Genomic DNA, 20,556 nt, shown 5'->3' with positions numbered 1-20,556 from the left:
TTATTAGTGCATTTTTCAGGACTGTGATGTAAATGCCCAGCTGCCATTCGCAGATACAAGCTAGGCACACAGCCCTTCTGGCTCTTGCTGAGGGGCAGGTTTCCAAATAACGAAGCCATTTCTGAAAATGCCATTCAGAGCCTTTTGCTAAGTTACCCACTATTCCCCTTCGGATAAGAATAAATAATATTTTGACAGTGTTTCAACTGCAGCAAGTGGGCAAGGAACTCGGACAGCAGGGCTTAATTTTCAGGTTTTTGGATTAGTCAACTTCTTCCAACCCTGAAGGCATCCTTTGGTTTCCTGTGCTCCTCGCTGCTCGAGTACACTGTACTTTTCATCTCATCCTCTATTCTTTTTGTTTGGTTACAGCCTCTCCGCAAGGACTGTCTCGCCATGTCTGGCACAAAGGAGATGTGCTCCAGGTTGGAGTTTCCAGTCATTAACGTTCAGCCCCAAATCCTGACAACAACCACTGCAATACACACTCTGTCTTGCAAAATGCCAACAGCTAGGCTGGAAAAACATCTTCCAAGAAATAAGTAACGATGGCAGGCCGCACCCAATCAATCGCAATAAGCAGGGGTTGTATATTACAGGCTGCTATTATGTTTTCCTAGAAGCAGCAGCAGAAGCCAAGTACTTTCAGTGTGTGCAAAATCTATTTGTCATTACATACAAAGAAGAAAAGATGAGCATAAGCCTCCATGAGTGGTGTAACACTTCTGTTTCTACTGTTTTCTTAGGCATTAGGCATGATTCTGCCTCCTGTGAGAAGGGAGGAGAGCTCCTGGGACACTCAGGGGCAGATTCACAGCTGGTGGGAATCACTGCAGCACCCTTGGGCCACAGTGGCAGCACTCATAACCCGACCAGTTTCTCAGGCTGGGTCCAGGCAATGACTATCAGTTATTGTCCAGGTGGCTGAGGAGTTCTGCATGATGAAATACCTTTATCCCAGTTTTGGTCTACCATTACAGGAACACTGCAGCATCCCAGCAAGCTTCTCAGAAACCTGAGCTAAAATCCCATGTCAAGGGGAATACAGAAAAAGCCTAGCAATTGTGAAACCTAATTACAAAGTAATGTGGAGCTTGAAAGCAGAACTGCTAAGCAGCTAGAGACTTGCCTAACGATTAGGCCATCTGTCATCCGCAAGTGGGCTAACAAAAGGCTGCATGGGACACTTGTGGCACTGTACGGAGGAGGATATGCAAACGAGGAAGCGTCCAAATACAGTTTTAAGATACACAGTATGAAATGAGCTGCTAATTGGGGCTCACATGCATGCTTAGCATATGGACAACATAATTATAGTTGTACAGTTAAGGGAAGTTTACTCTACAGGAAGAGAATGGAACGGCGCAGGGTGCGATGCGGTGAGCAACAACCAGAGCACACTGGGAGGAAAGCGATGGATGGGTCTGGCAGAGAGATGCTTTTTGGATTCTTTACACTTAATTTGCTGGGCAGGGGAATGCAATTTAGTCACTAGAACAATCTCAAACTTCTTATATTATAATAATATATATCTACTGTACTATACCATATATACCATATACTGTACGGTATGCACAATGTTATTGTGAAAAGAGAAACCTTCACAACAATGCCAGTGTTATGCTACAAAGCATATCTAAGCAATAGCAATCCATGGAAGATGTGGAACTAGAAATATACTCTTGAGCAGTTGACTCTGGTCTATGTATTAGGTTGGTCCCCTATAGATTTTTTTTTTGTGACTCAGTAAGAGCAATGTCCGGGGCTGTGGAAGACAGTGAATGCAGCAGCTGATTAAACAAAATATTCTTTCCTCTCCATAAACCATTGGATAGAGATGTAGATTGGAATTAAAAATTACTGCAGCATCACAAAAATGCTAAGAGTTTCAAAGTTCCATCTTTGGCATATCTCTCACTTCATGCCAGTAAATTTAATTGAAATTCTAATAAAAAAGATGCAGCCATATCCACAAATCAGCCTTAAGTCGCAATTGGAAGCTGAGAGAAAGCGTGTGGTCTTTGCATTGGATGTGTAGTTATGTCAGCTTTGAAACTGGTTCTCTTTTTACTTTTCTAGCTCCTTTGAAATCAATGGAATGACAGAGCTATCGATCTGAAATATGTTATTTCCACTTGCCCACCGCGAATCAAAAAAAATGCTTAAACATCAGTTCATCCCGTCAATTCCAGTGAGTTTTCAGAATATTTTAAATTGCCACCCTGAAGAGAAATACTTATCTGCTTTGGAAAGGGAAAGGAAGGAAATATAGATTTGAAGAGCTGAGAGGACTGAATATTGCAGATCTCTGAATGATTGTGGTATTTTGCTACATAACTAACAGGATGAGAAAGGAAGCAAGGATAGACCACAGGTATTTATGTTTTGTGCAGATTATCCACTAAACTATGCTAAAGTCACTCATTTTGTGACTGTTAAATAGGCAATTTTTCTGCTAAGCCATTTCGACACTCTTGCTGTACTAGGTTTTATTAGTTTGGCTTGGGTGTTTTCAGACAGATTTTCATTGCTCTTAAACTGAGAACATGAAACCAATAGGAATGTGTGCTTGGATGTCAGGCTATTGGTCTTTCATCTTGCTTATGAGGGACCTTGACCAAGATTTTGCCATTTAGCCAGGTAGAGAGATCTATGAAAAGCAACTATAACTCAGAAAGGTAATTAATGTAAAATGGCTATGGGTACTTGCATGAATGACATTGCAGATTGGAAACTTGCTCTCAACCCTCAAGTTACTTGGGTAAATCTACAGAATTGGCTTAAAAAATGCCTCTAGCTGTATTAAAATCAATATCAGCAATATTAGAAACACAGTGACAAAACAAGTCCTTCTAAAATATTTAGGCAGGTTTGCACAATACAACTTCATAATTCTCTTGTATAAAAAGATATTTTAGCAGTTTTAGATCAGGCAAGATCTGTGTTAAATTGCACTGGAGTCAGTGAAAGCACATGGAAAGTGGGAAATAAAGTTAAAAACATGCTAGGATTGGACTCTCAATTAAAGTGCATATGGTACCAGGATGTAATTGTAACCAGAAAAGCACAGGAAATACTGTTTTTGCACAGAAGACTGTAGTATTGTGGAAAAAAAAAAAAAAAAAAAAAAAAAAAGAAAAAAACCCACAACAATAAAAACTATTTCTGTGAAAAGGTATACTCAGATGGGAGAGGTTATACACAGCTCCATGGCAATACTCCATTCTCTGTTCCAGTAAAAGTTTGTTTAATTCATCATCATTCCTTCATAGTCTAGCAAATAATAATGAAAAAAAAAAAAGTTGCAAAGGTCACAATAAAACAACTCTTCTTTCATTAAGACCATTAGGGATATCAATGCTAAAAAGGAATAGTAGACAAATAACTCTGAACTGGAACACTCCTAATATTTCCATTTACATTCTTCCCAAAGAGTGGCTATGGGGAGCACTGCTCCACCAGAGTATGCAGCCTGAAAAAGAGTTCCTGCCCACCGCAGGTGTGTTTGTGAAGGTGTGTATTGTCTGCAATTGCTTTCAAGCAATTCCATAGTTGGGGGAAGAAGGCAGAGACAGCTGTGCTGAGGGTGGCTGGGGAGCGTGTTCTTTCAGCACAACCCTTTAGCTCTCTCTCTTTTCATTACAGGTATTAGAATTGTTCCCAATGGGCACAGCAGACAATGAAAGCCAAACAAGAGGAAGGATTTGATCCAGTTCCCCATTAAATTCAGAAGAAAGACTAATAACTTCAGCGATAATCGGAGTTGGACTGGAACCTACATGAATGGCATACCACGGATCATTTTATTCCTGCCAAAGATTGTTCAGACTGCAGCAATTTCCAGCGGGAGCTAGAATCTACGTCCCCCAAACAGTTCCACTCCAGCAAACACTACGTGCATTAATTCCAGTATTATTTGGTTTCCCCCTGACTAAAAAATGCACAGCAGGGTAGTACAAAAAGAGCAAATGGGGTATGTGCAAGCACCAGCCCAGCTGCTGCTGGACCACTGTTTGCCAGTTGCTTAGCAACACTTCACCTCTCTACTGGAAAAAAAACAAAAAAAAAAAAAAGTGTTCTGATGAACAAAAATAAACCAGAAGATTTGTTTATTGTGAAATAATGACTGTGATAGTGCTCCATTCACTTCTTCTAGTCATGTACTATATCACCTACCAAATGCTGGGAGCTCTCTGGGATAAAGGTTGCAGCTTTCAATGCCTAGCTGTGGGATATCTCTATGGGATCTCTCTCACTCGAGGTACTTAAATAAAAAATGGCAATAACAGAGCAGTGGTGTTTGCATACTTATTAATCGGGAGGAAAACTGGAATAGGAATTCGAGGATTTAATTTTTGGGCAACCTCTTTTAGCTGCTCCCACTTAAGCAAGGGTTGGTACAAGATGATCTCCTGAGGCCCCTTCCAAGCGCAACCACTGCATGATTCTGTAATTTGAAGAGTAAAGAAAAGAACAGGGGGAATAAAGAAGAAAATAAAAACAGGTACCCCGGGAGTGAGCCAGTGAAGGAAGGATACCAACGCACATTCATGCCTCACTCACCAGTTATCCATTTAGCCTCTGGGTCATGGATTTTGAAATCAGCACTAAATAGATCTTCCACTGTTATCTTCTTCTTCTGAGACAAACTGTTATCTTCAACTGTGAAGCATACAAAAACAAATTGCCATTACTTCTACTTTGAACTGTACCTGAAACTACAGCAACTCTGAGTAGTGCCATATCATATTTCATTCAGGAATGGTCCACATTAAGCTTTCTGTCACTCATAAGCTCCTTCACATTGTCAATAATAGAAAAGGACCATCTAATAGTTCACAAAGAGAAACCTCCTGGTTATTTATGCCTAGATTCAACAACTACAAAAGGACCAATGATCCAAAACACACCTTTTTGACAGAAACAGATCAAAAAAGATATAAAAAGGCATGCAAACAGGCAGATATCAGAGCACTATAGAATTCTGACTACTCTCAAGAATATTAAAACTTTTCAACATCCACTATTCCAAAACCATTTTTTTTTTTTTAGTAAAATAAAATAATATGTAAATTGACCTACTTAGAGCTGATATTTTTGTTTCCTTAAAAACTGTCATGCAGAACAACATTTGCAAATGTATTTAGCCTTGTAAGGATTTAGACAGAATATTTTTAAGAATTCATAAAACACCTAACTGAAGAGATATTTTTGAAAAATCTATGAGAAATACCTCTAAATCCTTTGGTGGTGCATGTCTGCATGATACTGATTTTCATTTTTACTGAAAGTGTTTGGTTTCATTTTCAAACACAATAGTAACACAGAAATGTGGTCAACTTTTAAATTGAAGAACCAGACTGCCAACTGAAGATTCTGAAAGATCCTCTTTAATGAGCAGCATCCCTTGTTTATTTCCCTCTTCTCTTCCTAGATCTACTTTGTAGCAAATTCAATTTCCCAAAAAAGAAAACCTTGCTGTATGCTTCCTCCCCTTCATACAGGAAAATAAAGTATTGTGTATTACAGCAAGAGCCTCTACCAACCTGCAGAGAACAATTTCATGGCAATTTCAAGACCAAATGTGTAGTGTCATTGCAAAAAAAAAAAATAAAACAAAACAAAACAAAAAAAAAACACTCTAGTACTGGAAATTAGGATATGGGTTGCCAAATTTCTTGAACAAGAAATTAAATAAATAACATCCAATAGGGATGTGAGATAGAGTATGTGATGGAATTCACCTAGTCCTGTTTTCCTGAGCACCATTTCTGTGGTGCTCTTAGGCACTGCTGGAAATTTTACTCCCACAGCATATGGCGTAATGTGCTTCCTCACCCCACTTCTAAAGTTTCAGCCAGTGACAGCAAAGAGATTTTTGTCTTACCACAAGGAAATCTTTCTCATCTAGGATGTCACAAAGACTGATCACATATGAGTAGAACTGAGTAAAACTAAGACACAAATTTAAGAAGTTTGCCACAGGTAGCCTCTTCTTTGCAAAAATTGTGCCTTCTCATTTCCACCAGCACCTCTCCACTGTGTAACAGTTCTCATAAAAGTAATGCAGAGGCACTTGGGCCTATGACTGAAGTGTTTATGTTGAATTGATGGATTATTGAGCTTACAGAACAATAAAAGTGCTTGGTATGCCAAATATGAAAATGGATTTTCATTTCCTCAAATATATATATATATATATATATATATATATATTTTTTAGAATTAACCTGAAATCCACAATTTTCTTTTTGATTTTCTTTTTCCATCAACAGTTGTTTTTGTTGTTGTTGTTTTCTTGTTGATTTTTTTTTTGTTGTTGTTGGACAAGCAATCATTTTCTAAAGATATTTAAAAATGACTTTGAGTAGTTTGTTCCCAACACTCAAGTTTTTTTCCTGAAAAAAATATTTTCATGGAAACTTTTCAATCAGCCTTAAGCACATCTGCTTGTAAAAGTAAAACATAAGGCCACATCCTGAGTATTTCCACAGCAATATTGTTCCCCACTACAGTATCCAGATGCCTGGGGTCTGTTGGTATCACGCAGCCATTGGTACCTTTGGCTAGAACTAAACCTGTTACATTGACTGAATGCACTGGTGATTACAAGCAGTGGAAACAGACTCTTAGAAGCCATTTGTTAAGGGGAAAAAGTTCTTCTCTACTACACTAAATTGAAGCTCCTGAGTTACCAGAGACTACTGAAAATTAACTCTGAACAATGTTTTGTTCCACCAGAAGGTGTTTTTTTGTCTGTTTGTTTTGTTGTTTTTTTTTTTTTTTTTTTTTTACCAAATTAAAAGAAATTCTTCAATTTTCATTTTTCTGTTTTCTTTTGTTTTTAAATCTAATTGATTTCAATCACACTGTTTAGTTTGGCTTTCAAAGTGCCAAGACATATTAATACAAGTCCTCTGCCAAATCCTTCTATGTGACAGCACTATGCCAAGTTCTTCTGCATAATTTTATTTACTAACCTGGAAAATATAGGTCAGAAGAGCTCCAGAAAACTGTTCCAGTTAGTTCCTACCATGGAGCAAGGTCTTAGCACTGGGCATGCAGGGAGATCAGGCATTGGATATTGTGGGATATTGCAGCTGGTTCAGGCACTGCTTTCCAAAAGCCACCTCAGGGAATGAGGACACACTGTTCCCCATCATGAAGGCATAAGGAAAGGCACATGCAAATCTGCTGGAGCTTTGGGAAGGGGCAGGGCAGGAAGTCCTTCTCATTCCCTCTTTCTGAAGAGGATGCAGATGGCCAGTCCAGGGGCTGCGTGACCTCTGCACCTTCACAGCCCTTCAAACTCCTCGTAAGGGACAAAGGGACAAAAGGGCAAAGGGAGAAGGAGTGAATAAAGCATGCACACACATCAGCCTCTATAAGACATGTCTTGATAAGATTCCCTTATAGTGTCCAACACCATATTATAAAATTAGCTGCAATAGTTCCTCCAGTATACTGTGGACAATGCTAATCTCAGTCACAGAGCAGAGGAGAAAAATAATTAATTAATAAGCTATCAGGAAATAACATTTTGGTGAAAAATTCAGATTTACTGCCTCTCATCTAACACATAGTCAAGTCAGAACATTCATTAAGAATGTCTGCTCTGTTCCTCTAGCCCCATTATAGACAGGCCAACCTCCTTGCCTGTTTTGCTTCTGTGGTACCAATCCTTTCTTTCAAGCTTCTCAACTCCAGTAATGCTCAGAGGCTGCTTGACAGGTGAGGAAGCCTCAGATACTTTTGGATGCCCATCTTTCTTTCCAATATCCCTGGTACTCAGCTATAGGTCAGTGTCAGATGCTTTTCTCACGTCTCTTGGGCTACTGTGTGCTGCTAAGTCATGGATTTTTTTATTTTTATTATTTTTATTTTTATTTATTTTTATTTTTATTTTTATTTTTTAAATATTCACCTCTTGGCAGGCCTGATCCAACATACTAGAAGCTCCCATCCCACCTCGGCATGCCAGCTCAGTCACTGAGAAGAATTGAGCCCTGTTCTACCTCAGCAGAGCTCCCCATCCCCAAAAGGCAAGTGGCCAAGGCAAGAGAAAAGGCAGTCTCTCTCCCTTTTGTAAAATCCTACTTTTTTGTTGACTAATAATGTACATTCATATGAAACAGTTGTGAGCAAACAAATTACAGCATTGCACAACTGGTCAGTGGATATTTCTTTGCTCTTGCTGAGTAGCAAAAGCCATATTAAGTTCACAAGGTGATGTATTTGGCTGTCTGACAGAGTGCTGTGAATTGATGCTATGCAATGACTATCTTCAGCACTATCTCTGTCCAAAAAAAATTCTTATGAAATTTGTAAAGATTTTAACATGAGATTGAGTGTACATTTTTTCACCTAAAGGTTATATTTGAAAGGAACAAACTTGATGTATACATTCACAAAGCTTTAAACATCAGGAACAGTCCTTCTTAATCTCATTTTCCAAATAGAGGGGCCCAGAAAACACCTTTTTCCTAAACAAATTGTCTAATGACATTTTGGGAGGGATTTTTTTTTTTTTTTTTTTAATGCAAAACTTCTGCAGAATTGTGTCCTCATTATAGCTTTGGTATGTATATGTGTGCACACATGCAAACCTACAAACATTTGCACATGTTTATAAAAATACACACACACCTCTGATAAGACAAGACCCATATAGATGCCATATGCTGCAACAAGTGAGCAACTGTCAATTAAGAAAGTCTCAGTCTCACGCTTTTATCATTTAAGTGAATAGCTTCATATTTTTCAAAGGTGGGTGGAATGGCAGGACTCACACACACACACACACAAAAAAAAATAGACTCCTTCAGCGTAGGCAGTTGTGGGCATGTGGTGTACTACAGTGTAATTAAATTCAAGCTTCCACCAGCTACTGCTTCTTTTAAGAATTATTTTCTAGAATATCAAGAGATATATAAATCATAGTAATATTGTTTTATTAGAATTTTATAAAATAAGACCTAAGCATTTGCTAGCAATAACACATTGCTTTTGGAAGTACGATGTTTACTGAATGTAAATGCTGTTCCAAATTTACAAGCTGCTCTTACAGCAGAGTGAGTGACCTGCCTCTCAGAAACCCAAACCAGTCAGAATTTCAGCATTTCTCAAGCTGAATTCAGAATTTAAACCTTCTTTAAAGCTCTGGACTGTTTTGCAAATAATCTTGGAGAGGTACATAAATCCTTTTTTCCTTTTCATTAAAAACCTTATTCAGCATCTGGTCTATGAAACAAGCCATTCCCATTCCCCACTCTACCACTCACTCTTACATTTTCCAGAGACTGCCCTGAGTTTCAGTTTATGGGGGAAATGTCATCCTGATGATTCACGTTATGGATCCAGTTAGCTAATACCCACTTTATTATAATTTATTATTATTATTATTATTAATATAAGAGCATGGACTGCAAGTCTGCATACTGCACTATATCCCAGGAATTCCCCAAATTGCTCTCTGTAGTAATTTCATGATGGTCAGCACTGGTTTTAGAGCACCTCTTCATTGCCTTAGTGTTGCATTGTAAAACAGTCCTTCAAACCAATGGAAAAATACCAAAAGAAGAATGGTTTCTCAGCCAGGGAGAGGGACAAGATAGCTACAAATGAGAAATGCGGAGATGAAATGCAAATATATATTTGTGCTAGCATGAGTGTCAGGTTGCACTCCAGTGTTATCATCAGAAGACAAACATGTGAAGTAGCCTCCAGCATTCTGCTCTGACCATGCCAAACCACATCATCCTGCTTGAGAGATTCAGTAGAGGATTTTTTTTCCAATACCACTCTCATACTTGGCAGAAGCTCCCCACAAACATCCGCAAAACTGCTTTGCCTCTTTCCTTCTCTGTCCTCCTATCCCTTCCTTTGCCCTTGCTTCAAATATCCATCACTGTATTCTTAGTTTGATTACCAAAGGATAAATATTTCTTTTTTCAGTGAGCTCTTTTATGACAAGTAAGTTCACATTCTGCTTCTCCTTTTGGACAGGCTCCTCTCCTACCTCTCTGGGAAGTGCTATCCCCATTCAGGATTAGCAATTTAAAATGTTATGTTTGCCAAGTCATTCTCAGTGTCTCACTCAGCACTGACTGCTGGGCAATGCCTGTGAAATGAGCCTTCCATTACCCTGTGCCATTGCATGTGCTTGTAACAAGCTCCAGGGTCAGTGGCCCAAGAGAAGACTGAGCTCAGCTGCTGCCAAGCCACAGCAGCAACCTAAGCTATCTGATTTTACCCTTGGCAGAGTCTCACCATGAAGCAGTCTAGATCCATAATAGTATATATATATATATATATATATATATATAACCAAAACAAAACAGTACTGAGCTCAAAGGTTTTGTATTTACATGCAGAGGACAGTTCTGAAACATCATTAAGGGAGAAAAACAAAACAAAACAAAACAAATTCCACTATAATAATTTATAAATTTCAAAATATATATACATATAATAAAATTTGAGCATAGAAAATGACTTTGCATTTTCCTAACTTTTAAACACAGAAACACAGAGACACTTTCAAAAGTGCTATTTGGAGCTCTTGCTAAAAACTTACTAATAACTGGATGATTTATGTGTATACATGTGTTACGAATACATACACAAACACAGAATGTTTTTTTTTGTACGTACATACAAATAAAATAAACACACAAATACACATATGAGTTGTACTTAATGCTGAATGCATACATTTCCCATTCCCATTTTGTACTACATAACATAGAATGTCATAATAACACATATTTACTTGTGTTTTCCTAAGAGAACATTATTTACAAGGAATCAATGTTCAGTATAGCTTTTCTGGCTCAGCTTTTACTTGTACAATAGCATTGTAGTATCTGTAGTCATAACAGTCATTAGTGGATTTTGTGTGTCTTTACAGAGAAAGGAGAGTAAGATTCAGGAGAAGTCATAAATGAGGTCTGTAGCAGAGCTTGGAACTGAAACCAGAGATGCTAAATCCTCATCAGATATTCTGACCAACCTTACAATGATATCCTTATTACAGGTGGTCTTGTAAAAGGAAAGACTTGTGACTCAGACTGTCTTTAGTACTACACAGGTATGTTCATGTTCCACCCCATGTATCCACTTTTATCTATTCCTGCTCTTCAGTGAAAGCTGTACACCTAGTCTTATCTTTGCAATAAGAGTCATTGTCAACTTCTTGAAACCCACAAGTATGGGCTTAGGAATTCATGCTTCAGCATTCATTTATGAAAAGTCTGTAAATACACTTCAAAAAAAAAGAGGTAACATTTCAATGTCTCATGGATAAGGGACAATTTCATCACTGCAAATAAGTGTTGCTTAATATGAATACAGACCACAGACCATGGCCAAAAATGTCTCAGAGATGAACTGCTATGTCCAAAGGTGTTAATCTGAACCCTAGCAAAAGTAATTTAAAGAATGAGTCTTAATTAAGTTTAACCTTAATTAATTTAATTACCTAATTACGCTGGCATGACCATGTACTACTTGCATTTGCATTGAAAAATTCAGGATAGCATGAAATAAACCGAACATGGCATGACTTTAAATAACCAGAAGGACATCACAGAGATTGTTTCACTTATTTTCCAGTTAACTTTGTGAAGTCCTGTATTTCTTGATTTATCACTCTCTCCAGTCTATTTTACAGCAGGACTGTTGAATAAGAATTGTGTCAGGGAAGATGGGCTAAATCTGCTGAACTACATGTCAGTTCACACGCTATGAGCTCCTACAAATTTCTGCCCCACAACTCTAATCTCATTTCTCTACTTCACCACCTTGTGATTTTCCATTTCCTATGGTTTTATTTCTCCCTTTTTGCCTCTTCCCTCTTCTTCTCTGTGCTTCCATGTACTCATCCAAGAATGAAGCCTTTTTCTTCTTTACATCCCTACAGGAGACCTTCTGCCTTCTCTGTTTTGTAGCTCCTAACCCTTTCTGACACTGCATTCTATGTCTTTTCTCTCATTCACTTGTCTATTCATATTCAAATAACAAGCTTCTCGGAGTCACAAAAGTAGATTATTTCTTCTGTTTAAATAGTCATGGAAATTTAGAGGGCTGTATAAATATGTAATAATCAATAATCACACAAAAATTCAAGGCTAGAACTACAGTAGCTACTGTAAGAGAAGTAATTTACAAAAGTTACATGTGCAGAACTTTGCTGAAGCTTGGAAACAGGACTATCTGGAAGAATCTCTTATTAGGAAGTGACTAATCATTTGATGTAGTTAAGTGCTATCCAGCACATACCAATCTGGAATTGCTTTGTAAAGCCGGACCACTGCAGTCTGACAAAAAAATCAATATAGTTGAATGGGAAGGGATTTAGTTGCCTAAACACAGACATTTAATACCACCATAGATGTTCCAGGATATGTTACCCAACTGGTGGCTGCAGCTCCACATGGACATGGGCTTCAGGAAGTCCCATGACCTGATTGCTACCCCATATGGGCAGGTTGGACAGGTCTCAGGTACCCTGCCCATCTAAAATGATACTTGCCATCTATGTTTATGAAACCAAGTTTCACCCTGGTACCTTCAGCTCAGTGATCTTGACCTTTGAATCAAAATGTAAAACTTTAAAGCAATCTGCTTGAGAATGGTCTCCAACTCAGCATCCCATCAAGCTAAAGAGCAGTAAGGATGATTCTTTTGATGTTGACTTTTCAGTCAGCTTGCAATCCCTTTATCCTTGGAAGTGTAAAATTACAGAAGAAAAACAGAATGAAAGTGACTTAAAGGTTATAAATACCTGGTGTCAGGAGTATAACAGAGGTGACAATCAAGGAGCAGATAACGAGAATAACAAGTAATGCAATCGCAATTCCTTTCCAGTTTCTTTGTGGAGGATTACTCCCCACCAGCTCCTAGAAATATCAAAGGAAAGCATACATTTAGAAAAGGCACTGAGACAAGGAGAAAAACAACAGAATCTAAACAGCAAAGTATTCCTACAGAATCACACCATGCAGCCGTGTTGGGGCAGGCAGGTAAGCCAAGTACAGTTATGCCACTCTAATACATTATAGTATTAAATTCCTCCTAAATCAGATTAACTGATAAGTGCAGTGCACCCCTTGGATGCTCAGCAGTGTAACCCACACTTCCCACTGCCTCCTTGCATACTGGCACTGGCTGTCCACACCAACATTTAGCTCACTTAAAGGCTAATTTCCTACCTCCCCCTCATTAAGTTTGAATAAAGAGCTTTCCAGTAACTTTCAAGATACTTTTATAATAAGATACCAGAGAGGAATACAGGAAGATAAATAATTCACAGGGGCATATAAAGAGATAAAATATCAGTGAAGATATTCCCATGGTGACCTTTTTTGCCTTCCCAGAAAACATCATATCCACTCAATACACCTTGCATTCATTCCCATGTTGGTAAGTCTAAGGACATGAAGATGGATTTAATGTCTAGCATATCCATTATATTTAATCATGCCCTTTAATCTTTACAATAAAAGTTCCATCACTACTCATTGACTAGCTTTGACTTCACTATGCTTAAACCATATATTCTGTCTAGGATGTAGACGGTGCCTCTGTTCTTGAGACAGAGATTTTTATGAAGTGCTGTGTTCACATTCACAAGATCTTAAATATTTATTGCATTTTATCCCTTTCATGTTTTTTTTTTTTTTTTTTTTTTTTTTGCTGGATTTCCCTTATCACTGTACACTAAATGCGAATTTATGCATGAATTGAAGCAGACACAGGAACTGTATGAATTATCCGTGCTCTCCGCTTTCCTGGAAGGATGACGTCCCTCCAGAGATCAGACCTCACAGCCAGAACAGCCATCAATGCTTTTCCTCCACATTAACCTCACTGATTTAGGAGGTTTGCTTCATTTACTAAATTATTAGGGATGGCGGGTCTAATGCAGACCTGCTGATACTTCTTTGAAATATATTTTTTGTTGTTGTTGTTCTTTTTTTCTTTAAAAACAAACAAACAAACAAACAAACTAGGAAGACATAAAGCCTTATAATAGAGGAAGTGCTTCTGTATTGCAATGAAACTATTTAACTTGCTGTAATTTATGTTTATTTATTTATTATTTTATGTAGTGTGGCAAAATTACCTGAACAGAGGTCAGGCAAACCTCATATGTTTAATTTCAGAAGATGTAGGAAGAATATTTTCCAACTTTTTTAATATTAAGAATCCATTTTACAGAAAAAAAATATAATGTTGAAATCCTCTTCCTATGCATTTGGGGATCTATCCATTACAAAGTTTATAAATATGCAATGGAGAGCTGGGCTTGAACCATTAGACATCTGAGGTGGTACCTATATTCATTAATTATTCTAGTTCTGGAATGAGCACAATGGTGCCCATTCCTTCTAGCAAAGAGATGCAGAGGTTAGCATCCCATCATCTTTGTTTTCCCCACAGTTGTACTTGGCTTTGTATTTGAAATGCAAAATAATTAGAAGGAATGAATCTATAAACAAATATGAAAAGTAGGTCAGGAGCCTTGAGAAATATAATTTTTCCATCAAGAAAACAATATAAATACTTGCATTTTTATAGCATCTTCAACTTAGACACTTTAACAAATATTAATTAATGTAGTCTTAGACACCTTTATTAGGAAAGTATTACAGTCCCTATTTTTCAGGTGGTGCAAATCAGGCTCAAAAGAAAGTATGTGGCTTTCCCAGAATCACATGCAAATCAGAAATAAGGCCAGGAAAAGAATCCAGGTCTTGTTAATAAGTAGCAGAAATATGTTTCCTTCCACAGCACGGCACAGTGGGACCTAACGGGATGACAGGAGAAATGGGGAGAAGCAGCTGAAAAGCCACAGTACATCTGCCCAGCCACTGCCAAACCCTGACAGTGTCTGAAGGACAAACAGGCAGAGGTAAGACGCAGGCAGCACTGCAGGGCTCATGGAAACACCCATATTCCTGAAAATATACTTCCCCCCAAGCAACCAGAAGTTTTAAAATTGACAAAAATAATTCAGGAGGTTTTCAATAAGTTTGAATTGAATCAACAATTTCAGATCCAGTTCAAAAATAAAACCTTGCATTCTGTGAGATTTCCCATGCTCACACGTGCTTAAGCTTTCAGTGCATCAATACTTCCATTGCATCTGCTATCGTATAATAACCCCATTAATTCTTTAGTCATCCAATCAATACTGGAACAAACTCACAATAACAAAGACTGGGGATTTCTAATATGTCAAGAGGAGGAAAAGTATTTATAAACAATACTTTGAGTTTTAATGCATTGCAAGAAAGCAGAAAGGCAAGTTTCATTTTGCTTTCAAAATTCTGTCAGAAAGTTTTCCTTGATAAAAAGCAAGGAGAGATAAATGGCATTTCAAAGAAAGGTAAACATCTTTATTCAGCACAGGCTTGGACAGCAGCTTTTTTGTTCTCAGTCATTTGAAGTTTCTTTTGATGAAATCACTTGCAGGAAATCCACATGCACACAGTATCATATACACTAGCACTCATGGCTTAGGTCTTTCCTACCTGTATTTCTGTTAATTCCGGAGGGATGCTGCTGCACCACTATGACCAGTCTTCATCTCCAGGAGATTACAGCCTTGTCACTGATCCCTGATAACCTTGGCAGCAAGCTCCCAGCTCCCACCCCTTAAAAAGAAATTCCTCCATACAGACATCAGCTGCCTGTTCACATTGCTCAGGAAAGCCTCAGAGCTGGCTCTAGAAGTCAGGAAGGTGTTTAATTAAGCCCTTGTCAGATACGGATTCAAGTACATAAATAACACTCTTGAAGTGGCACCTCAAAGAGTTTGTTTCCAGTGTGCAGTACAAAGGCATAATTTGCTCATTCCTGAAAGATCCTAGTGTGCAGATGTAAATACAGAGATTTGAACCAAGCAGCAGATACCCCTTGTGAACCACGGCTGTTAATCCTAAAGATACTATTTTGCCTTTAATACCAAAATCTGAGCATATTTCACATATGAAAATAAACCAAGCATGCACAATTTCTGCTCTGATGAGATGATTCTACTAAAAACAGTGTAGAAGAGAACATTAAAATTAAGTCAGTTGCTTGTGGGAGTCACAAGCCCTCTGCTTCTTATGAAGAGCTAGCACAAAGCCTGCACAATATCTGCAAGCGAGCTAAAGCCCTTCAGCCTCCTTTTTCTCCCTTTTCCCTTTGCATTTTTTTTTCAACCCCCTTCTCTTTCTTACATAAAACCTTAATTGTTTCTGGATTAGGAAAGTAAAACAGATGTTACCACAGGTTTTAAAACAAGCACCCTTCACTGATGTTGCATATTACAAACTGTAAATGTTATTGCTTTCATCTTCATTTATGATTGAAAAATAACGCTACCCACCTGTGAAGTTGACTTTGAAGTCATAAATCCAGACATCTATGGTATTTTAAGACTCTAAAATATGGATCTTTGGTGACATATTTTCCTGCCTGTGAAAGAATCACTGCACTGACATGTTATGGATGAAAGCTGGATACGCTCCAATCCAAGATGCTGTCAACAACCTTATTTCTGGCATATTTATTTGAAACCTGACAAAAAGTCTGTCTGCATGGTGACCATATTACAATAATATAACAGTTTTATGAAACAAAAACTCAGTCAAAACTGTTTTTTTTTTTTGTTTGTTTGTTATTTATTTATTTTTTAATGTTATGTCAACATAGTTAAATGGAAGAAAAACAATACACATATCAATTGTCAATCATTGGTATTATTTAATAAAAGCTATATATCTTAGACCAATATTTCTGAAGTACCAACAGTGGGCAGGCCATGGTTCACCTCTTAGTCCTTTTCAACATAGAGATGCTGCTTCTACATTTCAAGAAAGGAGACTGAGTGTATATCCTATTTGGTATTATACACTTACAGACTATACAGGATGCATAAAACAATCTACATCTGCTGGAAATCTCCCAGTGGCATTGCTACTCATGCAGACAGGAAAATTAGCTCTCCTCTCAGCTATGACAATGTAAATCAGAAAGAAAAATAAATAAATAAAATACAAATGGTATGAGACAAAAACAGGTGTGAGATCTTTGATTGGCTTCAGAAGTGGGGTTTACAGGAGTGCTTTTATATAGTTTCTATATCTGCCATTCTTGCAAACTCTGCTTCCTGAATTTTTTATTTTCTTTTAAATTTGAGCTAAATAACATGGGTATGACCTGAAGTGCTACACTGAGACTCAGTAAACAAAAAAATCTTCCAGAAAGACTTTCAACACACAGTTAATTGAGGAATATGTATTCTACTTCATCTTGTTCTACTTTATTCTGAATTAAACCTTGTGCCTGATGACAGAGCATGATGAATGTAATATCTCTGGCAAGTCAGCTCACCAATTTCCAGCCATGGCTCAGGATAAACACATTGCTCAGCAGTTAAGGTACAGGACCACTGGTGTCCCTGTGACCTTCAGCAGAAAAATAATCTTGCTGTTAATCAGTTCTTAATAATACAAAATTGCTGCGGATTATAACAGCTAAACAGTATTAAAAATGAGATGAGTAGTCAGTACCCCATACTGACTGATTATTAACTTTGTGTTGCAAAAAGGAAATACTAATTGCAATTATAACAGCAGCAAACTCAGTGTAGCAGTGTTTACAATAGGAGGTTTGCTGAGACCACTGGTTATTATTGATGATCTATACTGCCCTATGTCTCCTCACACCCCTCCACCTGTCTGTATCCTCTGCTTAAATTTTAAATGTCTTAAATTTATGAGGGAAGCTGTTTGTGTGCAGGACTCATTCTTGGTATCCTGCCTGGCAGAGTGCAGACCTCAATCACTAAAGTGTTTAGGCAGTATCATAAGACAGGTAAATAATAATAAGCAAGTAACCACATCTTTCCCATCTCTGAATTCAAACTGAGGTACCTCTACTGGACTTTTGTTTTCTTTCTTATCCTTCTCCCCTCCAATTGCCTTCTCAGTTTCTGCTGTCGACCACCCCGAGCTGTGCTCCAGTTGAAGCTGGATGCCAAAGAGCAAGCGGTTTGCAGATAGGTTCAGAGAGCCTGAGGCTACAGCAAACTCAGTTGTTGAGATGCTAAAGTTGTCACTTGAAAGACCTCAACAAGAGGAAGAAGAACTTGGCCTGCTTTTACAAACAAGGCATGGGATACACCTGGACTTTCACACAAAAGTCCAACAGAACAATTTAGAGGGATAAAAATATCCTGTGTGTTGCTGTGTTGAAAGACAGCTATATTATGCTTTTCTTCAGCCAGAAGAATTGGCTAAAAAAAATGTCTTTATTGATAGGGAACAATGACTTAGTAACAGTTAACATCGTTGATCTCTACTCCACAGCACCATGAGAAAAATCTTCTACCCTATACCCATGCAACATGCTATCCCACCCTGCATTTATGTGAGGCTCTTTTACCTGAAGCCATTCATTTTGGCCCTGTAGCTACTTCTCCTCACAATTTGCTGCAAAGTGCACGTCAGGAAATACTCTGAGTCTGGGCACTAATGGAGTGTTTGAGGGTGAGCAAGGAAAAGGCTGTGTCTGTAACACTCAGCCCTTTGTAAAAATAAACCCTGCATGTTTTATGCTTTGATAGAGCTTTCAGTCTTGCATGTTTATATTACAAAGGCAATAGGAGAAAATGAATGCCATCTGCACATCACGCCTAACTGTTAGCTCTAACAGATGACGGGTCTTCCACAGTTTTAAAGCAGAAGGCACCAGATCCTCAGCTAGCATTGACTGATGCAGATCATCGGCTCCACTGGAGCAAAGCCAGCCTGTGTCAGCTACAAGTGCAACCCAGTGCTACTTCTAAATTAAGAGAGAAAAAAAAATCTGTAAAAAGATCTAAATACAGTAATATCTGGAATTCCTATTTGCTTTGTCCTGCAGAAATGGATATTTAACAACTTCCCATCATTTTTATGAGCGCTGTGATGAAATGGTTTTGGATCCCCTCCAAACCTAACAGCACTAGAAGATTAATTTAGCATCTCTGTATCTTGAACTGGCATCTCACATGACTCTGGTACCCAGGAATAGTAACCCTGCTGCAACATTCTCTTAACACCTTACCACACATGAATAAGCAACATTACTACTTAAATATTCTCCAGTTATGCCTAGTGCTTACGGACAGTGAGACAAAGAGGCATTTCCAAAGGCGGTTACAAATGGGGAACATGGAGTCTGAAATTCTGCCAGGAGCATGTTCTCAAGGTGATAAAATTTCAAGCTGTGAACACCAGCTGGGCTGGTTGCACAAAGTATGGCTCCAGACAAGGACATGGCCATTTTCTATCTCAAGCCTAGGAGAAAGGAGGTTGTAATAATTGTGCATGTGTATAGCAGAATGTATGTGATTAGAGATACATTTAGTAAAGACTTGTGATGGTCCTGTTTTAATATCTTATTAATCTTCATTTTCCTACCTTCAGCTTCATTCATCCACCATAACCTAGATGTTTTTATAGTTCTTGGCACAGTGGGACAACCAGTCCTCACAGGGGCCCTTAGCTATTAATTCAATTAATAATTAAAGATCTATTCCCAATAGGGACAGAGCCCATAAAATCAATAGCATTTCTTTGATTTTATTTCAGTGTTTGATATAAGCACATATATTCGCCCACTAAAACTAAAACAAACTGTCTGTTAGGGTGAAACATCTGCCATGGCACCAGTGAAACTAGGTTTGATGTTTAGGATTTTATTCCATAAGAGTCTATGTTTCCATCAGATCCCTGAAAAGATTTGGCAAGCCCAAATGTTGCAGATAATATCACTGATCCCAGGACCCCTGCGTATTGCAGTGTAATCTTTGCTCCAGTTTTCCCACTATAATGCACTGAAAGCCTGGATTCATCCAAACAAAGCAGCAACACACATAGAAGCCTTGAAACAGTTCATACCCATGCAGAAATAAACTGCGAAAGGTGACATTGCCAAGGCATGCTAGAATGTCATCTCTCCACTTCTTTAGGAATTATAGTCTCAGGAAAAAGGAAAATAAGCTTCTTGGCAAGATTTGAGAGCTTGGAGAAACCTCTGCTCATATGTCACATCCCTCAATTCCAACCAAATGCCATTCTGCTTACATTTGTAAAAAGGCAATTACAGTTTTAGAGAAACTAAATTTCAGGAAAAACAGAAAATGCCATTCAATTTATGACTCTGAACACCAAGGAAGAATTTGTGATAAGAGAAGTGGTGAAGTGTTTAATCTCCCTGGGTAGAAATACAGCATTGCATTAGAAATTCTGTTTAGTATTATATTTTACTAACTTCCAGGCTTTTTTTTTTTTTTTTTCCCAGTAATTTAATTTGTAAATAACTTGTTTCTGAATGGTACTGGAAGTAAAACATGAAGTGAACAAAGCTTAATTCCTAAATAATTTATTTTGGAACAATGTGAGAAACAGCCATGAAAACAGCAGAGTTTTGAGGTCACCAAGCTGCAGAGACAGCTGGGAAATACCAAACCAGTGGGTACAAGGATGGAGGCGGGGAGGGAGAATGGTTTTATCATTT

General features: G+C 38.1%; 1 protein-coding gene and 1 long non-coding RNA gene across 6 annotated transcripts in view; one reads left to right on the top strand and one right to left on the bottom strand.

Moving 5' to 3' along the window:
- The window catches only part of DPP6 (dipeptidyl peptidase like 6), a 549,348-nt gene that overhangs the window by 158,373 nt on the left and 370,419 nt on the right, over window positions 1-20,556 (bottom strand). For all 5 annotated transcript variants that reach the window (XM_068673426.1, XM_068673428.1, XM_068673425.1 and 2 more), the window contains exons 2-3: window positions 12,785-12,899; window positions 4,564-4,662 (exon numbers count right to left, since the gene is read on the bottom strand). In XM_068673426.1, coding sequence (XP_068529527.1) covers window positions 4,564-4,662; window positions 12,785-12,899 — 214 coding nt within the window. The remainder of the gene's footprint in view (window positions 1-4,563; window positions 4,663-12,784; window positions 12,900-20,556) is intronic.
- LOC137852107 (uncharacterized) lies at window positions 833-4,731 on the top strand. Its single transcript, XR_011093660.1, has 3 exons — window positions 833-1,379; window positions 2,080-2,191; window positions 3,646-4,731. It is a non-coding gene; the product is annotated as an uncharacterized lncRNA (long non-coding RNA).

This window comes from Anas acuta, chromosome 2 (genome assembly GCF_963932015.1).
Source record: "Anas acuta chromosome 2, bAnaAcu1.1, whole genome shotgun sequence".
Classification (NCBI taxonomy): domain Eukaryota; kingdom Metazoa; phylum Chordata; class Aves; order Anseriformes; family Anatidae; genus Anas; species Anas acuta.
Note: the sequence above shows the minus strand (reverse complement) of the source record. Positions and strands in the feature narration are given on the sequence as shown.